At 39.3% G+C, this 25,022-nt stretch overlaps 1 protein-coding gene across 1 annotated transcript in view; it reads left to right on the plus strand.

Moving 5' to 3' along the window:
* PTPN9 (protein tyrosine phosphatase non-receptor type 9) overlaps positions 1 to 25,022 on the plus strand; it is a 72,455-nt gene that overhangs the window by 30,415 nt on the left and 17,018 nt on the right. Inside the window, exons 2-7 of the mRNA XM_052659779.1 lie at positions 3,822 to 3,965; positions 6,249 to 6,338; positions 7,060 to 7,184; positions 12,337 to 12,442; positions 21,395 to 21,505; positions 23,286 to 23,614. Coding sequence (XP_052515739.1) covers positions 3,822 to 3,965; positions 6,249 to 6,338; positions 7,060 to 7,184; positions 12,337 to 12,442; positions 21,395 to 21,505; positions 23,286 to 23,614 — 905 coding nt within the window. The remainder of the gene's footprint in view (positions 1 to 3,821; positions 3,966 to 6,248; positions 6,339 to 7,059; positions 7,185 to 12,336; positions 12,443 to 21,394; positions 21,506 to 23,285; positions 23,615 to 25,022) is intronic.

A 25,022-nucleotide genomic window follows, 5' to 3' on the forward strand; every position in this document is an offset into this window, starting at 1 on the left:
GAATCACTTTTCTTATTTAGGTATTCAGTGCCTTTCTTTTTTTTTTTGCTTCAGTGCATGTGTTTGCCCTGCACAAAGTTGTTCCTGTATTATGATGAGAAATACTCTCAAATCAGTTTGATGCTGTTGAAAAGGATTTGTGCTTAGGATGGCAGTGTTAATCTCCAGAGCTGCCAGTGTAGGGACAAAAGCATTTAGAGTTGGGAGCAAGGGTATAAATACCTCTGGATCTGGCTTTTTCTATGTTGTCACAGAGCCCTGAATGAGGATAAGTTGCTCCTGTAAAGACTTTTGTCTTGCAGTTGAACACGTATTGGAAATTTCCAATTTAAATTTATGCTTTTGGATAAAAAGGATTAGAGCGATTGAATTGGTGCAGGCTAAAGAGAATTAACAGTGGTCACTTGATTTTGAGGAGCTCTGTCTCTGTCGAAAGAAGTTTTAGTGTGAAATGACTGGAGTAAGAAAAAAAGGAGAATGAACATGCATTCAGAGACTACCTACCAAGTACCAGGTACTGTGGTGAATGCTTCCTATCCATTGTCTTATTCAAGCCTTATCCTTTCATGAGGAAATAAAGACTCAGAAAGAAGCATATAATTACAGTAAGCTATTTTTTTTTTAATTTGGCTACACCAGGTCTTAATTGCAGTATGTGGGATCTAGCTCCCCAACCAAAGATTGAACCTAAGGCCCCTTGCACTGGGAACATGAAATCCCAGCCACTGGACCACCAGGGAATTCCCCTACAATAAGCTTTGACTATGCTGAACAAATTTACCTATACTGAACAAGTTGATTGAGGAAGGTTATAAGTGGTAAGGTTAGTTTTTCTGCACATCAGTTCAGACCTTTTCCCAGAGGAAGACCAAGGCTGTTTGAACTGTGGCCACTCCTTAGTCACCAGATGTTAACAACTTGTGGTTACTCATAAGCCTAGATAGATTCAAACCATTGACCTTGAGCTGAAGTATTTTGTAAGCTGTGACTCACCTTTTGGTTAGTTCATTCTTTCACCAGGAAATATACTGAGTATTAATTTCTGGAATTTCAGTGATCCCTTCTGAAGAGTGTACTGCTCATTAAAATATCTGGGTCTTGTTTTTCTGGTAACAAACAGAACTGCAAATTGGTCTGTCCTTAGTGGTTGTACAAATCCTTAAACAGAGGGAGAGATCTGATAACTATTTGGAGAGAGGCTGTTAAAGATCTGATTAACTGTTTGGAGAGCGGCTGTTGTTGAAAGGTCATCCTTTCTAGCTTCTATAAGAGGTTCATCTCTTCCTCCAGAGGAGTGGGGATACAGGAGAGTGAATCCAAGGCTGAACATAACAGGTGGTGTATGTGTGTATTTGTATCTGTGAATACCACATCTCTGTTTATTGGACGCTGGACTCTTCATGCAAAGCCTAGTCAGGCCAAGTCTGGAGGAATTGTTCCCGTGCTTAAAGCCAAGAATAACATCCTGACCAGCAGGGAACAGAGGTCAGCTCAAGGCAGCAGCTCTTGGGAGCTACACGACATCAAGAACCTTGAAAGAACTTGGTTTAATAAGAAGGAAGCCAATAGGTACCTTGAAGGAAGTGTGTGAAACCTGTGTGTCTCTTGATGTTGTTGTTCAGTTACTAGGTCATGTCCAACTCTTGGCGACTCTTCGCGTGAGCTGCAGCATGCCAGGCCTCTCTGTCCATCACTGTCTCCTGGAGTTTGCTCAAACTCATGTCCATTAAGTTGGTGATGCCATCCAACCATCTCATCCTCTGTCGTCCCCTTCTTCTCTTGCGCTTAGTCTTTCTCACTATCAGGGTCTTTTCCAAGGAGTCAGTTCATTTGGGGTATAAGAAATAAAAAATAATCATCTAAACAGGTGGCGTTCATATTACCTCCTGGTCATCTAACTGTATTTTCCCCTCCCACCTGAATATTGATTTGTCTGTTTATTGTTTTTATTAGAAAAGGAGGAAAAATATATTCTGTTATTCTGGTGTTTTATTCTACAGGCAGCTTCAGAGACGCCCAGAAGTGCTGGCTTTAAAAGATGATATGTTAAACAAATAGCCTTTACAAAATCTCCTGGGACCTTCCAGTTTTCCTGAAGTTTTGTCTCTGGGATCTTTATGCTCCACTTTCTCTCACGTCTTTCCTCATTCTGATGCTAACCACTCATCCCACAGAGGCAACTCCAACTGTTTTCGGGGGGAGCATTCTAAGTTTGTGCTGTTGTCTTCTCTGGGACTCATTTCTCTGGGCTGACTTCAAGTGGTTCTGGGCCAAAGTGATTGTAAAAGCTTTTCTTCGTAGCCTTTATTTCTTGGCTCTTTCTGTTTATGCACTTTGTCTGATTAGTTTTGCTGGTTTCCTCCTTTGCCAGCTGATGTGAGGTATATTGCCTCAGCTGCAGGGTTCTAAAGCTCAGATGCAGCCCCAAGCCTCTTAGATTTTGCTCCACTTTGTAAAGTGCCTTTTTCCTTTCCTAGAAATTGGGGCTGTGGTATGAGCTATTGCTGACTCTTCCAGGACTGTAGTTTGCTATTTGTTTAAACACGTATGTAGCAATTTGGATTGTATTTGCAAGGTAGAACTTGTTGCCAAGACTCTGAATAGGTCATTGCTGTTACCCTTTCTCGCCTATTTTTGAACTGAAAAATTACAGACCGTGGTCACATAATAGTTTGGTCTTATACCTCTTGAAACAAGCCTCATTTTTGTATTCCTTATATGTAGCACAACAGTTGGCCTTTAGATATTAACAAATAGTTAAATACATAATAGTTTAATTAATACATCTTAACTGTGGGGTTGATTGATCAATTAAATCTCAGAATTCTCATCAAGTTGATCATATTTTGGATCCATATGTGAGAGAAGTTTCTGGTTGGAAGGGACCAAATAGCAGTGTAGGAAATGTTTAGCAGTTTAAAATATGCATGCCAAAAAATCCTGATGTAAATCCTGTTCTAAAATGAAGAAACAGAAGAGTGGTTTGACTAGAGCGGAGACTGGTTAAAACATAAGGAGAAGTAGGGTGAGGCAGGATAAAAGAACGTGGATTAAAAGACAGCAACAATTATGAAGTAGGCATCCTGTCAGTTTGGGCTTAAACCATGAGAATGAAACTTTCCCACCCTTCCCCCGAAGCAGGTTCTCCACCTTCACACCCCTCCCTCAGACCGCTGTCCAGAGGAGCTGCTAATGACCCTCTGGCCACTAGTGTCCAGTTTTGAGGGCTGCTTTATGAAGCACAGAGAGGTCCTGTGAGGTCAGGCAGTGCAAAAACCAGTTGGCCTTTAGATTCATTAAATTCTGCGCAATCGTTTTGCTGCTCTCCACAGTATTGCTAATTCCAAAGCCAAAACCATTTTCTAATTGCTTTACTGTGTGTGACCAGCCTATGGGACCAGAACAGCAGCTGAGGCTGCTTTACTGCCCTGTGCATTATGCAGTAACCCTTCAGAGGGGCCCTTTACTTCTTTTTTAGCCTTAAAAAAAAACACAGACAACACACTGCTGTTTTTCTGCTTTGGGGCCAGTAATTTGCATCTTATTTGGGAACCTTGCTCTCCCCCCTCATTATTTCTTCATATATCCTTGCGCTAAGTAAGCCCTGCTCTCTGAACCTGGCTCTGGCTTCTGGCCTCATTGATTTGTATGAATTGTAATAATTCCTGATTTCAGATCTGTTTCCAACTTTTGTTTTTCCCGGCTGTCTTGGGGTTCAAACTTGCTTGGGCTTGGAGAAAGTGTCTTTTTTTTCTTGTTAATTTTTTTGTTTCTGTAAATATATTCTCTAATAATTATTCTTTATTTTCTTTTTCAAACAGGCCACCAAGCAGTTTCTTGAAGAGATTAACAAGTGGACAGTTCAGTACAACGTATCTCCCCTCTCTTGGAATGTGGCCGTCAAATTCCTCATGGCCCGGAAGTTTGATGTGCTTCGAGCCATTGAGTTGTTTCACTCCTACAGAGTACGTAGCTCAGAGATGGACCTGCTGTGTGGTACCTGGGCTCTCTATATTGCTGTTGTCTCTGCCAGTCTGTATACATGGTGTTTCTCCCCAGTCCATTAAAAAAGAAAACAAACAATAGTGGAGCAGTATCCAGGAGCCCTACCTTGAAGTCAGAAAATCCTTCTGAAGATATTTAGACTCTCCCTAAATAAATTAAAAGAAAAAAAATGGAGAGGGGGATAAGAGGCACTGGGATTAGTTTATGAGTTTAAGACTAAAGCTCACTTACACCCATTTTATGGATCATCTTGTTCAATACTCATTTATTCAACAGTTGTTTATTATATACCTACTATGTTCTAGGTGCAGAGATTACTGTTTAGAAAGAGAGAGTACACAAAGAATTGTAGGAAAGCTATGATAGGGCAAAACTGTGTTCTGTGGAAAGCATGTTTAGTTAGGAGATTCGAGGAAGCTTTGCTGAAGGAAATGACTTCTAAAGTAAGAAGAGTGAGTAGGAATTGGACAGTGGGGGAGTATGGCAGAAAGAACAGCAAGTTCAGATGCCTAGTGGCAAGAGGGAAATTGAGCTGAGCGGAGATGCTCAGTAGGGGTGGGGGTATGGCAGGAGATTGAGCAACAGAGGTAAACAAGGCCAGATCCGAGAGTATCTGCTTTTTCTTAAGGGCAGAGAAATTCATTGACAGTATAAACAGCAAAATGTGTTGATCAGATATGCTTTCTGGAAAGATTTTTTTCACTGTGCTTTAGAGGATGGATCAGAAGGGCTATAGCGGAGACAGATCCATTATAAGGCTGCTGTACTTGCTAGGAGAGAGATGATTGTCGTGTCATTAAGCATAGTGTTAGTGGGATAGAGAAAAAGTGGGTAGATTCTAGAAGTGAAATTGATAGAACAGAGTTACTTGAATTGGTGTATGAGGAAAGAAGAGTGGTAGATTCCAGGTCTCTGACTTGGGCAACAGGGTGGTAAATGGTGGCAGCATTTACTAATTAAGAGACACTGAAGGGGTATAGGTATGTGAACAGAGTAGGCCATGTTAAGGTTGAAATGCCAGTGGGATAGCCAAATCGACATGTCCTCCAAGCAGTTGGGATATGAGTCTAGGGTTTGAGAAAGAAGGCTGGACTGGAAGTAGAGACTTTAGAGTGACCATAGTAGAATATTGCAGCTAAATATTGGAGCCATGAGAATGGGGGTGGGCATCTGGGGAGAGAGTGAGGAGTAGGCGATGTGTGTAGAGCAGAACCTCATTTCATACTCTTTGCTTTTTTCTCACTATTGTTTGTTTAAGTTAAATTTTCATGGTTTAGGTAAGGCATGCACTCTCCTGTGATTCTAGCTTGCATACTGTCTTCACTTGCTGCCTTGCCTCTGCAGGCATTTGAATTTGGTTTTGGGATGAATTGGGGAAGAATGTGAACAAAGACCTAGTTTGTTGTATTCACCGCAGTGTTCTTAACACTTAGTTCAGTGCCTGGCACATAATATTTGCTCTATAAATATTGGCAGAATGAATGAATGAGTCAGTGAGTGAAATGAGTGAACAAGTGAATGTTAAAAAGCCCACAAAATAGTCTTAGAAGGAGTAGCTGAAGAAATAGAAAAACCAAGAGAGTATTAAAAAAAAAATAGAGAATCTCTTAGGAAAAAGAGAATGTGAGTGGTCAACCTTTAATAAGGAGGACTAAAGATGCGCACTGGATTCAGTGACTGGAAGGTCCTGGTCACTGGAGCAGGGGCTCTGGGTGGTATGGTTAGACTGGGAGGAAATGAGAATGTGATTGAATGAGTGTTGAGGGAGCTGAGGGTGAGCTTGAAGAATCTGGCTGAAGATGAATTAAAATGAGATCATGGTAGCTATTGTTGCAGAGGATACCAAGTGGGGGATGGCTCCTATTTAAGACAGAAGAGGCCTAAGCCTGGATGAGATGTTAGGATATATGCTTCCAGACAGTTTAGGTGCATATTTTAATATCAGTGCTGCTGCATGTTTAAGAAGTTTAGCTTTGTACTCTAATGATTGATATATATTGATTGGTCTTCAGGGTTAGGCTTCTCACTCATTCAAAGGAAAGATCCTAAGCTCTGAGGGGCTGATAAGGTAGCATTGGACAAGAATTCTGCTAACAGTTGGCCTCGAGGAAGGTTACAAAGGAATTCATGTTTCAGTAAGCTGATTTCTAAAATCCCTTATCTCTGAGATTTGGTGGTTACATAAAGCTGTCATAAGTATACAGTATTTTTATATTAATTTATCTTGCTTATTATATTTTTAGGAAACACGAAGGAAGGAGGGCATTGTGAAGCTGAAACCTCATGAGGAACCTCTCCGTTCTGAGATCCTTAGTGGAAAATTCACCATCTTGGTGAGTATTTATGAAACCCTCTTATAACATCTCTTTATTTCCTTTTGTAACTATTGTTCTCTTTGGACTTTGTTCCTAGATGTCTTGTCCTGAATCTAGAGAGTCTTAATAGTGGGGAATAGATGTAAAACAGCTGTGAAGTTTGGCATAAAATTATTCTAGTAATAACTGAAATAATTGAAACTCAGTTGTTTAGTAGTTTTAGGAAAGTTTCTTCATTGGTCCATTAAGGTCAGTAAAGACCTTTGGGAGTTGTATACAGTGTGTCAGAGCCCTGTCCTTGCTTATTTAACCTAAGTTCTCTCCACTTAGGGACCACAGCCTTTCAGGTAAGTGTCCAGTGGTACTTTTAAGGCAGAGCATGGAAACCATGGTCGTATTCTGTGGTTTTCTCCTGTTGCTTTTTCTTCGCTATCCTCTCCGGGAAATCAGCTAGGCAGCCAATATAGACCATTGTTTAATTTAATTTCTCTGTACTTGAAGAGTTATGAGAATGTGGTTTTTTCCTACCATAGGAATATGATCCTGGGAGTGCTGAGAGTCAGACATAGGATGATTAAAAAGCTTTTTTCCTTTTCTGGAGCAATTGATGCAAGTCAGAGAAGTATTGTCAGCATCTGTGCTCTTTATGGCAAACCTTTGTCCAAGCTATAAGAAGCCTTAGTGATTTCTGTGATTTTTCTACTTGATATCTAAATATTTCTTGTTTTGTTTGCTCTAGAATGTTCGGGACCCAACAGGAGCCTCTATCGCCCTCTTCACTGCCAGATTACATCATCCCCACAAGTCAGTCCAACATGTGGTACTTCAGGCTCTGTTTTACTTGCTGGACAGAGCTGTGGATAGGTGAGTTTGGACATTATCTTTTGGGGTGTTTTACATACAGATGGGAAAGTACCAGTGTTTGATTTGATTAAACTCAGCAGTGCGTTTACCGTGCTCCTAGGATGTGCCTTGGGCAGTGCTATGAATAGAAAACACTCCATGTCCTTAAGGGCTTGGCGTGTTTCCAGGCACTATCAAGATGATGGGTATTCTGCATCCTTACCTGCTTGGCTCTATTTCAGGGTAACAGAGGCTAAGAAAGCTAATTAACCAGCCATTCTTAGTGTACTGAGAATTACTTATTGAAAGAGTGTGAAGGTAAGATGACCCGTGCTCATTCTTTCTGACCATTCTCCCCTGGTATTGATTTTCAAAACCCTCTGGAGCCTCAGTTTCATTATCTGTAAAAGTGGAAGAATGCTGAGGATTTTGAGAATCAGCATTCAGGAGAGAGGAGTCCAAGAGCATAAGTTAAGCAGAATCATCTTTATAAATAAGTGTGCTCTGTGTTCAGTTGCTCAGTTGTGTCTGATTCTTTGCAATCCCGTGGACTGTGGCTCCACTAGGCTCCTCCATAAGCCAAAAGAACCAGCTTGGGTGATGTCTCCATTCCTGCTCTTAGGTAAATAGTATTATTACTGTTCTATGGACAAAGAAACTTAGGCCCCAGGAAGTTTTGTGGCTTTTTTACAGTCATCACATATTGATTGAACTAAGTCTAAGACCCTGGTTTCTTCATTCTTGGTCAGAACTATCTGTACTCCTACTGTGTTATCTTTCTCTTTTACATCCTTTTTTCCCTCGAGCTCGCCATTTACAGTGTGTTATTGCTCCCAGTGTCATTGACTGGTCCTCTGGGTTAGAAGTGATATATCGAGGGTTGAGACTGGAGATAGTGAGAGGCAGCTGTGCACTTTAGTCATACTTCTGTGTTTAGAGGATGGGATAGCTGAAGGATTTTCTGAGGTGGGGCTCTGTGTCTAGTTCACTTAGCTCCTGCCTTGTTATTGTTACTTTCACGTACTTAGCTTCTGCTGGTGGTGTTCAGCGGGAGATATATCCAAACCACACCCACAGCATTATTCTAAAAACGAGAAGTTACTAAGGAGAAAGGATTTCTCAGTTCTTCTTTCTTATGATTGTTCTTCAGACATAATTTCTGGAATATAATTCCCTTTGAAGTGTTTCTTTACCTCAGGGGGTTGAGTGGAAGGCTCTTTTACCAGGAAATTTAGCATTGGCTCCCTCTTTGAGCAGTTTAGAGTCAGAGCTTTCATACAGGCATGACAGTGACCAAAGCTTGCTTTTTCCAGTGAGACTGTTGAATCCCATAGGAATACCACACAGGTAAACGCAATTAAAACTTTGTGCTCATGATTTCCATCACTTTCTTAAAAATCCTCAGTGACTCCTCATTTTTCAGAGGGTGCATGTAAGCTAAATAAATGTGAGCCCTTTTTTTCCCCCTAAATGAAATATTCTACCAGTGAGTAGAAATTTTTGTTTTCCTTTGTTACCTTGAACCAGAATGGAAGAGGAGGAAACCCTTTCTCTTCACTAAATCTTGCCCTTCCCTGAAGGCCCAATTTCTGTGCCTGGCTCCCTCACCCCTCCAACTAGTCATAAAATTCTTTCTACTCTGACTTTAATAGCAGTTATTACTAATACCAATCATTTTGTATTTAATATACATAGCAATGGCACCCCACTCCAGTACTCTTGCCTGGAAAATCCTGTGGATGGAGGAGCCTGGAAGGCTGCAGTCCATGGGGTCGCTGAGGGTCGGACACAACTGAGCGAATTCACTCTCACTTTTCACTTTCATGCATTGGAGAAGGAAATGGCAACCCACTGCAGTGTTCTTGCCGGGAGAATCCCAGGGACGGAGGAGCCTGGTGGGCTGCCGTCTATGGGGTCACAGAGAGTCGGACATGACGGAAGTGACTTAGCAGCAGCAGCAGCTTTATGATGTCATTTATCTTATGTTTTTTTTTTTTCTTTTTACCTACCACTGGATGGTAAGCTCTAGGAGGGCAGGGAACCTTCTTTTCAACATTATATGATGGAAAATTCCCAAATCCCCATGGTGGAGAAGAAATCGTATCATCAACTTTCACATGATCTGAAACCAGTCTAGTTTTGTTGATAGCCCCTCAGCCACCCTTTTGGAGAAGGCAATGGCAACCCATTCCAGTACTCTTGCCTGGAAAATCCCATGGGCGGAGGAGCCTGGCAGGCTGCAGTCCATGGGGTTGCTAAGAGTCGGACACGACTGAGTGACTTCACTTTCACTTCTCACTTTCATGCACTGGAGAAGGAAATAGCAACCCACTCCAGTGTTCTTGCCTGGAGAATCCCAGGGACGGGGGAGCCTGGTGGGCTGCTGTCTGTGGGGTCGCACAGAGTCAGACATGACCGAAGCGACAGCAGCAGCAGCAGCAGCAGCACCCACCCTTTTACCTTTGATTATTTTGAAGCAAATGTCAGGGGCAGCGGTAGTCTTCTTGGTGTTCCCAGTTATATCCTAGTTCAGAAATCAGTCTCAATAGGGTAGGGAAGCAGTTATTCTTAGTAGGGAATCAGTGTTGTTGTTGAATGATAAACCTTATATTCTGTACCCAGGGAAGTGAAAATGCTGTTGCATTTGTATTTCGTATGCCTTCAAAGGATGAGCAGTTTCAGGTCTAGGAATATAGAATCTGCATCATTATGCACTATAACTTCTTTTATTAAATTCTGTTTCCTCTGGTGCTGATTTCTCTTTGTTTCAATCCCCTGCCACGAGCTGGAGCTGTGAGGGGAAAACCTGTAATTCTTCTAGTTTGGCCCTTGTTGAGCCTGTGGAGAGAAGCGACATCTCTAGATGTGGGTGGTCTTCTCAGTGCTGGGCCACTCATTTAACAGCATCTTTGATCTTGGTAAATTAGTCTCTCCGGGGTTGTGAAAAAAGGAGACAAGATATAGCTCTCACTTTAACATGTGAGGGGCCATTTGAGATTAAGTCTGTATAGAACTTGGTTCTACTTCAGAGATTTTTGAAGTGCTGCTTCATGGATAGGTGCTTCTGCCTCTTTTTCTGTTGAAAGGATGAAGTTATGGAGGTTTCCAGGAGGTAATGCCAGAAACAAAAAATAAGGATACAAAATAACATTGAGATTCCTGATTTCAGGAATTTGTTTTGTGTCAAAAAGTTTTCTTGAACATAAATACATGTGAAAACTATTGTTATCATCTGTGAATAGTCCAATCAAATAATTTATTTCTAACAGACATTTAGGTGTGCAGATCAGAAGCAGGTAAAGATCGGGCTTGGTGGAAGAGTGCAGCTTTAGGAATTAAGGAGATTGGACCAAGTGATAGTTTTTGTTCCTAACTTCAATCTGGGAATAGGCCCACCAGCTCTTTATGTATTTTTTAAGATGCCTCCCAAAGACCATTAGTAGGTTTTTCTCTTCCTTCATTAAAGTCATAAGAGGGAAATACATCACCATTGAGTTTAGAATTTTGTTTTACAGTTTTTCATAGGCCCACAGTGTTTTCTTAGTGATGAGCTTCGAGCCCACTGAATTACACTTCTGTGATCATTCATGATATTTGCAAGGACTGTGCTGTGGACTGTGGAGGGTAATGAGGTGAACAAAACGTGTTTTTGCCCTCTAGGAGAGAATGAGATTGCTACACAAAATTGGAGTACTTTAAGAGAAACTAGAAAAATCCACAGAAAGATTTGTGGTGCTTCGAGGGGTATGAACAATGGTAGTACATTTGGTGACAATTATCAGGGAGACCTTCATGGAAGAGGAAACTTTTTTAGTTAAACATAGTATGATACAGAATTTGGATAGTCAGATTCAGAGATAAAGGAGAAAACAGTTCAAATTTTGATAACCTAGATGCTCTGGAACATTCTCAGACTATGAGTTTGGCACTTGATGAATCTGGATAAATATGCATCAATAAATATAATTCCATTTCGAACATGTGGGGTTTTTCCTCCATAGTATCAAGCAGTTCTCCCCCATGAATTGGGCATTTGGCAGTTCAGCTCGACTCTGACACTATATACCTGGAGAGAGCCTCAGATTACACAAGTTAAGGGTTCAGTCCTAAAAGCCATCCCTTCAGACACCAGTGGCAAGTCCAGGTTGTCATCTCTGCTTCTGATCATAGATCAAAGGGTCCAGTGCCCCCTCCTTGGGTTTGATTAATTTGTTGGAGCAGTTTATAGAACTCAAACATTGTACTTAATATGTTACCAATTTATTATAAGAAGGTATAATTTAGGAAAAGCCAAATGGAAAAGATGCATAGAGGGAAAGATATGGGGAAAGGGGCATGGAGCTTCCATGCCCTCTCTGAGAGGAAGTTGCTCAGTTATGTCTGACTCTTTGCGACCCCATGGGCTATGGCCTGCCAGGCTCCTCTGTCCATGGAATTCTCCAGGCAAGAGTACTGGAGTGGGTTGCCATTTCCTTCTCCAGGGGATCTTCCCAGCCCAGGGATCGAACCCAGGTCTCCTGCATTGCAGGCAGACGCTTTACTATCTGAGCCACCAGGGAAGCCCCTAGATGGAAGAGATGCATAGAGGGAAAGGTGTGGGGAAAGGGGCATGGAGCTTCTGTGCCCTCTCTGAGAGGGCTACATGTGTTCACCTGCATGTGTTCATGTGTTCATCAACCTGGAAATTCTCCAAAATCATATCCTTTTGGCATTTTATGGAGGCTTCATTCATTGCAAGGCATGATTGATTAAATCGCTGGCCATTGGGGACTGAGCTCAGTCTCCAGCGCCAGTCCTCTTCCTGGGTATGGGAGGGTGGGGCTAGAAGTTCCAGCCCTTTCTAATCACGTGTTTGGTTCCTCTGGCAAACAGCCCCCATCCTTAGGTGTCCTAAGAGCATTCCAAGGGTCACCTCATTAATATGGCAATGGATACCTTCCTTACTTTCCTAGGAAATTCCAAGTTTTAGGAATTCTGCCAGGAAACAGGGTCAAAGTCCAAATATGTATTTCTTATTATAAATTCTTTGTAAGGCCAGTGTTCAGGGAAGGCAGTTATTTCGGTCCCATATGTGTCCCACACTCTCTGTGTTCTTTGTTTTTGAGCCAGGTTTTCAATCTGCCTCATCCATCTTATTACTTATAAATATTTTTGTTCAATGATTGGTTTACAGCTTTGAAACTCAGAGGAATGGACTGGTGTTTATCTATGACATGTGCGGTTCTAATTATACCAACTTTGAGCTGGATCTTGGCAAGAAAGTCCTAAACTTGCTAAAGGTAAGGAAGGGCTGTGAGAGGACCCTTTCAACCCTCCTTCAGTGGTTACTTTTTTCTGTTCTTTGTGAGATTTAGGAATGATGTAAACTTCAGAATTATGTTCAATGTCAAGGTCACCTGTGAATGGTGACCAATATCTGCTTCCTCAGAGTAAGAAACAGTCTTAAAAGTAAAGTGGGAGGAATTAAAATGCACAGGGACAATGAGCTGTAAAGGTGGGATGTCTCTTTCTCGGAGTTTTATAGAATAAAAATTAATGAAGGCTAGGGATGGTCATTGTCTGTGAAAAATGTAACCTAGCCAGTGATTTTCAGACTTTTTGTCTTAGTCTAGTCAGAGCCATGTTTTCCATTGCAATGTAGTTCACAAAAGTATATGTACACTAACTCTACACATACATATAAAGTTATATACAGAGATAGTTTCTTATTCTCTTATCTCAAACTCTTAGGTCCAGAGGTGTTATTTAATATTTTGAACTTTAAAAGATAATGTGGTATGTATGTCACTCTAGTATCAAGTATTTCTGCAATGAAATGTGTTATTCATAATGAGTGGAGAAAAACAAAGGTTATAAATAACCTATGAAATTTCAGGTCAGAGTTTGCTGTTGCATGGATTTTTGCACCAAACTAACAATAGAAACCAGTGGTTTCAGAGATGTGTAGATTTCAGAATCTAAGGATATAGGTGTATAGATCTTTGTGTACATATTTATAAAACAAAATTTAAAATGTTTCATAAAACAAACTTTACTCTGTATAGTCATTTTGAGTATTCTATTCTATATCATTTTTTTAAAGTGTTAGTCATGACTCACTAAATTGATTTTAGGACCCGCTGCATGACAACCTGCAGCAGGAAAAACATTCACCCAGGAGTCTGTGTAGTCTTTGTTCTGGTGTCTCACTTGGGAGTGCTGTGGAACTGGATGTTTAGAAGTGGTCATTTACTACTACAGCTTTCCAGCAGAAATTATGTAAAGAGAATATTATACTGCATGTTGTTCACTGGGACTTGTATTTTTACACTCATCACTGTGTTGTTAAAATTGCTAGTGTGGTTTGTAGCTGATATTCATTCCTTTCTAATTGATGGTTGAAGGATTCATGCCTTTTAATTCCTCATCCATTGGTGAATATACCATTTTGTTTATCCACTTCTATTGATGACTCCTTGGGTGGTTTTCTGATTTTTTCTATTAATATTATGAACAGTGCTGCTGTGAACATTCTTATACATATCTTCTGGTGTGTGTGTGGAAGAATATCTCTAAGGCAGAATGTATATCTGTGCTTTATGTGCAAAGACAGCATGTATGTTTGGACCATTTTTCCCATTCCCAGTCTTCTCAGAACTAATTTCACCCTCTGGGGGTGATACCACCCCCACTGAAAATGTTCTAGAGTATACATCTAGGAGTAGAGTTACTGGGTCATAAGGCCTGGGAAGATTCAGTGTTTTAAGATAGTATTTAATTGCTTTCCAAAATGGTTGTGCCTGCCTGCCATGTGTAAATTTTCCACATCCTCTCCAATACATGATAATGTCATACTTCTTAATTTTTCCCAATCAACAGGTATAAAATGGTATCTTGTGATATAACTCAAAATCTCTTTTATTAGTGAGATTGAGTATCTCTTCATATATTTATTGGCCATTTATGTTTTCTTCTGCACAATGCCTCTTTATGACTTTTACCCATTTTCCTATAGTCCATTTATGTAGTTGTTTATGTATTAGTACTAATCTCTTTGTGTGTATGTCAGGCTTCCCTGGTAGCTCAGAGGGTAAAGAATATGCCTGCAATGCAGGATACCCGGGTTTAATCCCTGGGTCGGAAACATCCCCTGGATGAGGGCATGGCAACCCACTCCAGTATTCTTGCCTGGAGAATCTCATGGATAGAGGCGCCTGGTGGGCTACAGGCCATGGGGTCGCAAAGAGTCAGACACAACTGAGCAACTGACACACACACATACTTATATGTATATACATACATCCACATCTATATACATACATACACATATACACATATATTCAGTTTATAGCTTGCTTTTTCACTTTTTGTAGAGTCCTTTTGACTAACAAAAGTTCTTCATTTTAATATGGTTAGATGTGTCTGTGTTTAATTTCTGCTTAATACATTTTGCATCATAAGTCCTTCCCTATTCCAAAGTCAGAAAAATAATATTAAATATTTATTTTTTACTGCTCTACCATTGATTCCACCATGTGTATTAATTTTTTAATTATTTTTTATTGTGATAAAATATACACTTATACACAATCTTGTGGTTACTGTTGTTAACAATTTTGAGTGTACAGTTCAGTAGCATTAAGTACATTCACAATGTAGCCCATTACCACTATCCATTTTCAAAACTGTTCATCATCCCACACAGAAACTCAGTGCTCATTAAACAGTATATCCCCTCTCTACCCCACAACCCCCGGCAACCTCTCTTCTACTTTCTGTCTCTGTGAATTTGCCTATTCTAGATCCTCATGTAAATGGAATCATGCAATATTTGCCCTTTGTGTCTGTTTTATTTCACTCAGCTTAATATTTTTAAGATTCATCCGTATTGTAGCATGTATCAGAATTTCATTCTCTCTTAAGGCTGGATAATATTCTATCATGTATATACCTTGTGTTGTTAATCCATTCATCTGTCGAAGGACAGTTGGGTTGTTTCCACGTTTTGGCTATTGTGAATGATGCTGCTATGGACATGGGTGTTACAGCATCTGTTTGAGTCCTTGCTTTCAATTCTTCGGTGTGTATGCCTACACGTGGAATTGTTAGATCATATGGTGATTCTACATTTAATTTTTTGAGGAGCTATTTTCTTTTAAAAGTTAAAAATTTTGTTTTTGTCATTTAAGACCTTAATCCATCTGGAGTTGATTTTCGAGTATGGTATAAGATGTAGGAATCTGACTTTTTTTCCATATGGATAGCTATTTTTTTTCTTCCCAGTTTTGCATACTAAATATCCTCTCCTTTCCACAACATAGGCCTTTTACTTATCAGTTTTAACAGAGTCACAATAACTTGGTAAGTTAATATATCATAGACAGTTTAACTATCTAACCATCTTTCTTTATTATTCAGATTGTTTTCAGGTTTAAATAATACAATTATGGTTATTTTTGCTCTTTCTCTTAAATTATTTTAAGAAGATATTTCTGAGAGTTGGATTATTTGGCTAAAGATTATGAATATTCTTGTGTCTTTCTTATACATCACTAGGTTACCCTCGATAAAAGTGGAAAAGAAATATACATTGTCACCAACAAATAAGAGTATCTGTTTCCGTTAACTATCCCAGTACTGCATTCTATAATTGTTCTCCTTTTTTGAATATAGAATTTTAAAATAATAGTATCCTTTTTTTGTTGTTTGAACTCCTTAAAAACATGATATCTTTTTCTTCAAATGTTCTTTTGCTGTTTGTATGTCCTCCTTTATTTGCTGCAAAATAGTGAAAATACTGTAGTTGTTTTGTTATATAAATTCAAACAGAATGAAATAAAAGTTTGGTTGCCTTAAAATCTATATATCTATATGTTCTCTTTAGTGACTTGTTGCTCCATCATTGGGAATAGATAAAATTTTAAATTCAGTCCCCTACCATCCTCATTCTTATGAAAGTAATAAATAGAAGTTTATCTTCAATGCACGGTCTCACACTTTAGATTTCTATTCAGTGTGAATTAGTTTCCAATAGTTACTGTGGTGAGGATTTGGATGAAAATATGACACTAGAATAAAAGTATACATAATCTTTGACTTCCTAAGTTGCTCTGAATAAATTTTCCCCATCTTGGTAACTTTCTTAGGAGTAATCCGTTTTAAATTTTAAAATGTCATAACCTATTTTAGTTGCCATTATATGGATTCTTAACTATTGTTTTAGATGAACCATTCAAACCATGCAGTGTGAAATTTACTTTTACTAGACAATGTGGAATTTGTCTAGCCCAAAGAATAAATGTTTATTTTCCTGATTATGAAATACATGACTGGGACTTCCCTGGTGGTCCAGTGGTTAAGAGTCTGCCAGCCAATGCAGGGGACACAGGTTCGATCCCTGGTTCAGGAGGATTCCACATGCTGTGGGGAAACTTAGCCTGTGCACCATGAGTACTGAGTCAGCGCTCTAGAACCCGTGCACCACAACTAGAGAGTAGCCCCTACTTGCTGCAACTAGAGAAAGCCCACATGCTGCAGCAGAGAAGATCAAGTGCAGCCGAAAATAAAAATAAATAAATGAGTGAGTTTAAAAAAAAGAGAAATACATGACTTAAAGTACATTAATTTTCAGAAAATTTATTAATGCTGACACTTATAAAGTAATATTTGTTAACACTTACTGAATGCTTTGAATACAGTTCTAACTTCATGCTTTAAATTAATTAATCCTGGTATCATTAATCCTCAATTAATCCTGATATCATTCCCGTGAGTTGTGATGGCTATTACTATTATTGTACCCATTTTATAGATCTAGAAACTTAGGCCTAGAAAATACAAGAACTTGCTGAAGGTAATACAACTAGTAAGTATAGCTGCTACTGCTGCTGCTAAGTTGCTTCAGTCGTCTCCGATTCTGTGCGACCCCATAGACAGGCTCCCCCATCCCTGGGATTCTCCAGGCAGGAACACTGGAGTGGGTTGCCATTTCCTTCTCCAATGCATGAAAGTGAAGTCACTCAGTCGTGTCTAACTCCCAGCGACCCCATGGACTGTAGCCTACCAGGCTCCTCCGTCTATGGGATTCTCCAGGCAAGAGTATTGGAGTGGGGTGCCATTTCCTTCTCCAATAAGTACAAAGCTATTACTTATAATTCCACCCCTTGAAAATTATCAGTATAAAGAACTTAGGGTATGTATGTCCAGGCTCCAAGCTTTTAAAATGTGTACATGTGTATATAGGTATGCATACATATGGGGTGAGGATAATTATTTTTCTTTACAAGTATGGCATATTATATTCAGCAGTTGTAATTTGTCATTTTTTTACTTAGCAAGCAGTGTATCTTTGTCATCTTTATATGTCAGTACATATAGCTCTTAGCTCCTTTTTTCCCTCACATTTTTTAGTGGCTGCACAGTTTTTGTTTTTTTCTGTACTGGGTCTTCATTGCTGCGTGGGCTTTCTCTAGTTGCAGCAGGTGGGGGCTACTCTTTGTTGTGGTGTGTGGGCTTCTCACTGCTGTGACTTCTCTTGTTGCAGAGCACAGGCTCTAGGGCCTGGGGGGCTTCAGTATTTGCGGCACACAGGCTCACTAGTTGTGACACCTAGGCTTAACTGCTCCCCAGAATGTGGGATCTTCCCGGACCAGGGATTGAACCCATGTACCCCTTCAGTGGCTGCCTTCCCAGGTGGCGCTAGTGGGAAAGAACCCTGTTGCTAATGCAGGAGACATAATGAGACATCAGTTTGATCCCTGGGTTGGAAAGATCCCCTGGACGAGGGCATGGCAACCCACTCCAGTATTCTTGCCTGGAGAATCTCATGGACAGAGGAGCCTGGTGGACTACAGTCCATGGGGTCACAAGGAGTCAGACATGACTGAAGTGACCTAGCAGCACCGCTTGCATTGTCAGGCAGATTCTTAACCACTGGGAACACCAGAGAAGTCCCTTACAAAAAATGTTCCTGTTGTTGATATACCGAGCAGAAAAAATGAAGTTTATTCTATTTTTTTGTGTTGTTATAAAGGCTTCAGTGAACATCATTTTACATTTATTTTTGTATATTTGGTCAATTATTTCCTCAGGATAAATTTAGGTAAGCAGATATTTATGGTCAAAATGTAGGTACATTTAAAATTTGATAAATATTGCCAAATAGTCCTCTAAAACCTTAGTTCAGATTTATACTCCCATCAACATCCTTGTTTGCTAGATTCTTATCATCATTTATTATTTGGATTTTAATCATATTCATGTCTTTATTTGGTGTTTATTTATTACTGATGAACTTTAACTTATTTTCACGTTTAACATCAGTATTTCTTTAAAATTTTTTTTCTGCTTATATATTCTACCCATTTTTCTTTTGAAGTGTTTGTCTCATTGATTTGCAAAATTTGTTATTAAGAATATTAGGGACATTATTAAGTATGTGTTACCAGCATTTTTGCAGTTTATAATTTACTCAACATGACGATGTCTTGTCATAGTACTATGTTTTCTCAATTTTTCATTATAGTTTTAATATACTGTATTACATATTTTACATTTAATAATATGCATAGTATATAATATTATGGACAAAATAATTTGTTTTTAAATAGCTGTCTTGGTGATATTTGTTAACTAATACAGTTTTTTCCCTGCTTACTTTGGGTAACGCCTTTATCTTATACTAAATTTCCATATGGTAAGTGTGTCTATTTCTGGACTCCTTGTTCTATTGATCTAGGCATCCAGACCAACATACTCACTTTTTAAATTTATTGTAGCCTTATAATGAAATTTAACATTGTATAGGATAAGCTTCCCTGTATTCTTTTATTTCTAAAAATTGTTTTGACTGTTTTTACATTTTTATTCTTTTACATGCACTTTTGTGTGCTTTTATTTAAATTTTTACTGGTATATAACATGCATTCTAAAAACAAACTTTATACCTTTTTTTTTAATTATAAAAACAAACAAAAAAACTAATTCAAGGAAAAGTCTCCAACCCCTCCTTCATACAGCCCAGTGCCATTCCACAGAGGTAATCACTTTTTCAAAATTATAAATCTGTTGAGAAAATGCTTTTAAAAAATCATGATCTTTTGATTAGATGAACATTAGAGTCATTCAGTCAAGTTCTGGTAGATAAGACACTTTGGGATTTAATTTGGATATAATGAATTAATTTAAGGAGAATTGACTTTATAGCCTCATCTTTACCTGTCCAGGAATGCTTTGTTTTATGGATTTTTTAAAGTCTTTTGTTATGTCTTTCAATAAAATATAAAAACTATGTGTCTTACATGTTTCTTTTGATGTATATTCTTAGGCTAAAAAATGTACATATATATGTGTATAAACATAGAAAACTCCAGGGATAAATCATCTCTTTTGTAAGACCATTATCATGCAGGGAGAGAGATGGTGCTTTTGTGTACAAATACTATTATAAACCAGAGGCTTTTTACCATTATACTTTTATGTTGATTATTATTTATAGGGTGGCTGATTTTCTCATATTTATCTTTCATATTTTAAAATGGTATTACAGTACTTTAAAATACTATTATATAGCTGGGAATAATTTCTTCCCAGTAGAAGGACAGTATTACTCATTATCCCTGCCTATGAGCAGGACTGGAGTGTTGAGAAACTATAAATGAAACAAAGAGCTGTGGCTTAAAAAGAAATAATTTTTAATTCTTATGCCTTGTGCAGATCAGGGTGTCTCCTTTCTTTTAGACCTAATTTGTCCTCATGCCCAGGCGATCATATTGATTGACTGAATGAATGAATATATAAATAGATGAAGAGATGAGTAGAAAATGATTATAAACACACAGATATCAATATAAAGGAAAGATTATGAGAAATGTTTCATGTTCATTTTATTTGTGATCTGATTGTTCCTTAAAGTTTTAATAATTAGAATGTAAGGATGCATACATGTATGCTGACAAGAAAAGTCAGAGTAGTTTTGATCTATAAAGCTTATATGGACAAGAACATAATATTACTACTTTTTTATTTTATTTGTTTCACAAATAAGAGTTTTTTTGAAAATGTGGTGTTGTACTGACAATAAAAATCATAGAGAGCTCACTTGATCAAGGGAATATAATCATAGAAAAAAAAGGTAAGGAGATACTCATCTGTTTCCTTTGAGATTCCTCTTTCAGATCTGCAGGGAGACTTGAGAATCTTTAGGGTATATCTTACTTACTAACGTAACCAAAAGTTCTGAAGTCATTCTCTGGCGTTAAGTGGATCCAGATCAAATAACTCAAAGCCCATGCATTTCAATGTGTGGATTCCAGCATACTCACCTATAATCCTTAGGTGTCCCAGGCTGAACTTTTGCCCCTGTCTATGTCTCCATAATATGATTACTTTGAACGGTAAATCAGCTTTTAATTTCTTTTTTTAAGCTTTATTGAACTGTAGTTGATTTATAATGCTGTATTAGTTTCAGGTGTACAGCAAAGTGAATCAGTTACATGTTTTATATATAGTATTGTGTTTATGTCAATCCCAATCTCCCAATTTATCCCTCTCCCACCCTTATCCCCTAGTAACAGTAAGTTTGTTTTCTATATCCATGGCTCTACTTCTGTTTTGTGAATAAGTTCATTTGTACCCTTTTTTTCTTTTTAAGATTCCACATATAAGTGATACATTTGCCTTTGTGTCTGACTTCACTCAGTATGAGAATCTCTTGGTCCATCCATGTTGCTGCAAATGGCGTTATGTTGTTCTTTTTAATGGCCGAGTAGTATTCCATTGTATACATGTACCACATCTTTATCCATTCCTCTGGTGATGGACTTTTAGGTTGCTTTCATTTCTTTCTTTTTAACTACTTTTTCTCTAGCCACTAAGTGAAACCTGAATTAGGCTGTAGACTCCCCCTGCTGGGTAAGAATGGTGAAAGGAGCAGAAAACCTAAATTTTGGATTTAAACAATCAAAGCTCCCACTAGGCACTGTTGAAGTGCCCTGATTGGTGTATTTAAATCCTTGTATGTGTTCTCCACAGGGCTTCCCTGGTGGCTCAGGTGGTAAAGAATCTGCCTGCAATGCAGGAGACCCGGGTGTGATCCGTGGGTCAGGAAGATCCCCTGGAGAAGGGAATGGCAACCCACTCCAGTATTTTTGCTGAGAGAATTCTATGGACAGAGGAGCCTGGCAGGCTGCAGTCCATAGGGTCACAAAGAGTCAGACACGACTGAGTGACTAACACACACGTGTTCTCCACAGGGAGCTTTTCCAGCTCGTTTGAAGAAAGTGCTGATTGTGGGAGCACCCATATGGTTCCGAGTGCCCTATTCCATTATCAGCCTCCTTCTGAAGGATAAAGTTCGGGAGAGGGTAAGGCAAGCTAACTTTATTATTTGGAGGTGGGATAGGTACAGTTCCATCTCTGCTGTTGAAACTTGCCAATTAATTCTCTGCCTTCAAAACCCTTCCTGACTTGTCTCTCTCCCTGCTTCTGTTAGTGTGTTCACTTACATTTTCTGCTTTATTCTTTACTCAGCTCAGTACAAGCTTCCTTTTTGACTGTACTACAAGTTCCTTGAAGTTTGAACCTGGAAATAATTTGGGCTCTTCCCCTCTATATAGTACCTTGCATGGAGCTAATATTGAAGAAATGTGTCCCATGAGTAACTTAGAGATAGCTACCACTTCCCAAATTTAGATTTGTACAGCTTCTAATATAATTACCTCAGTTGAGCTGGTATTTGATTTTGTTCAACTGGAAGTATCACCCAGTCCCTTTGACCACCAGGGTGGTAAAGGAGAATCTCAGACACTTTTTTACTCCTGGCATTTTCTCTTAAAACAGCTTGTTGCTTCCTAACTTCAAAAGTGTTGTCTAACATCATCTTAATTCTATTATCATTCCCCGAATATTCCATGACACAAAGATTATGGTTTTAGTCATTCACTCATTCATTTCTCACCCTTAAGAGAAAGGGTATAGGAAACATTGATATACTAGAATAAGATAATAATGTAAAATATTATCAGAGGATTTTTTTTTTAATATGAGATTATATGAATACTAACAATACAGATCTTTGTTGCCGAGGCAACTTGGGTTGGAGGGAAAAAACTAAAGACATTTCATTTTGTAGAAGGTTAGGGACTTAGTGACCCCAGAGTAGGAGAGGTACTCTCCCAGGTGACTCTTTGAGAGGACTCCTTGGGTAAGTTCTTAACACTTGCATTTTATACAAGTGTATATACATGCATGTACAAGCTCACAATATATTGAGCACCTTTACAGTCCAGGTTCTGAGCCTTGGGAATTAAAACTTGAGTGCCATAGCCCTTACTCCTGTGGAGCTCATGGTTGTGAAAGGGGACAAGACATGTTCAGAGGACTGTGGCTCAACGGGAACACAGAGGAGAATATTGCCTCAGACAGTCAGGGAAGGCTTCGCGAAAGAGTTGAGCCATAGCTGGTCCTTGAAGAGGCCATAGAGAAAAAGACGGCATTCCAGGAAGAAGCAGCAGCAAGCAAGGCAAACATCCCATTCCACACAGATTTCGAAAGGAACCAGCTAGGCTAATTTGGTCCAATATGGCTGTGTCCACTATGGCAGCAAAGAGAGGAATTGAGTATTATAGTTACTTCTCTAGCATTTTTCCTGGGCTTCCCTGCCTCTGGGTGGCTGGTTTTGTCTTGCTTTCATTTAGAAATCTATTTTTGAGAACATCCATACCAAGCTATGAGTAAAGGACAAGCTAACAGACTTAGAATTGGTTACCTTAGTATGGGGTTGACAACACAACCACTTTCTATGCATTCTTAGTAGTCAAAAAGGCCAGGACCCATGTGAGATGGAACTGGAAAGCCTTGTATATAGTATAAAGCCTTGGTTCTCTATACCTACCTTTATGTTTGTGACCGGGCCCCTAATTCCAGGAATGAGTTTGCTATACATTGTGGAAAATCAAACCTTTCCTGGGAAATTCCTAGGATTTCAATGTTAAACAGATGAAATTGCATTTACGTCTTTTCTAAGTATACCACGTGTTTCAAGCCAATCTCATCTCATTCTCTGAAGTACTTTGGTTCTTTACGTTCACTGTCTGTATGCCCCTCCCTTCCCACAGACTCACGTAGTTCTCTCTTACTTTCCAGATTCAGATATTGAAGACGTCTGAAGTCACCCAGCACCTGCCCAGAGAGTGCCTCCCGGAAAACCTGGGTGGATATGTCAAAATTGACCTCGCCACTTGGAATTTCCAGTTTCTATCCCAGATGAATGGCCACCCAGATCCCTTCGATGAGATCATCCTGTTCTCCCTCCCTCCAGCCTTAGACTGGGACTCAGTGCATGTCCCAGACCCCCAAGCCATGACCATCCAGGAATTGATGGACTATGTTAGCACCAGGCAGAAGCGGGGGATATACGAGGAGTATGAAGACATCCGTCGTGAGAACCCAGTTGGTACTTTCCACTGTTCCATGTAAGTAGGGAAGGTTTGGGCCAGTGATCACTTTCCAAGATGCTTGTGACACGTGTTGGTACACCTTCCACACCTTACATCCTTAAGAGAGGCTCTTCCTTAGGTTAAGGAGCACCACTTTCACTTAGATCATGGTTTCTCTCATCCAGAAAGAGGCACCAGTTGGCGCTTGTTGCCAATAGCATATGCTGTGAAGTTTCTGAAGGTCTTTGGTAACAATAGAGAAACTGTGTACTAAAGGATGCATTTTTTGATGTGTTCCTGATATGCAAGTGCTTTTAGGGGAAAAAAAAAAAGTAGAGGCCCAAAAGGTAGGCTGTTGATTCTTGTTCCAAGTGTGATCTCTGGTCCTTGCTTTTGGGCAGCTTCTGCCTAGAGCGTTTATAGTGTTACATTACTTTCTGAGGAGGCGTACTGGTCCATTTTAAATAACCCACAGTCAGTAAGAGAGGAGAGTTGCCTCTTAGGAATTTAGCCTGTGGGATTTTCCTTCTACCTAAATTCTATAACTGGTTTGTTAACTACTTGATAACTATTGTTGGCAGTAGAGCACTGATCATTTCTCTTACTGCTGCTGTCATTTATCTTAACATGTTTTCATTGACTGCAGCAAAAACTTCTTTTCCTCCAAGTTTTGAGATCTGTTTGTTGAAAATTAAGGAAGCTGTCTTCAGTGGGTCTCAGGCTCAAGTACCAGCTTAGCCAAAAATATCCTCTGTGACTTACCCAAGTTATTTCCCTACTTTATACCTCAGTTTTCCTGTTTGTAATATTTTATGTTAGACTCGCTGATATCCACTGATTATTTTATAGCTTAAATGTTTTAGGAATCTGTGAGTACCTCTCTCCCCTTGTAATTCCTCTCCAGCTTAGTCAGTGTACTGTAAAAAAGGTATGCAAAGAGTGAGGAAAGAAAGAGAAGGAAAAAGAAAGAGAATAATAACAAGTTAGGAAACAGATAAGGAAGGTAAGAGAGGAGAAGCAATTAAGAAAAAAAAATCAGTAAAACAAGAATCCAAAGAAAAATAAGGAAAAAAAAGAGCGAGAAAGCAGAGCATGTGTCACGTGGGGAGAGTGTTCTTCCCCACCAGTTCTAGACCCCTATATGTGTCCAGTCCTTTTCCCAGCCAGAGCAGAGGGTGCACCCTTGTTCTGGGAATCCCTGACCTTGCTCTGGTCCTTCTGCTGAGGGGTCCTTAAGGTGTCATTTCTACCATGGTTCCCCTTCATCACATTAAAAAAGTATGTTTGGATTATCCTCTTTGCATCATCCAAGTCAGCTATCATGTTATAATCAGAGAATATATCCCAATCTTATGGAAGGATTCCCAGTCCTGCCTCTTTATTTATTGAATGAATGAAAACATCCTACTTCAGGAGCTAGAAACCAGAATCCTCAACATCTTCA

This window comes from Budorcas taxicolor, chromosome 21, assembly GCF_023091745.1.
Source record: "Budorcas taxicolor isolate Tak-1 chromosome 21, Takin1.1, whole genome shotgun sequence".
Classification (NCBI taxonomy): Eukaryota; Metazoa; Chordata; class Mammalia; order Artiodactyla; family Bovidae; genus Budorcas; species Budorcas taxicolor.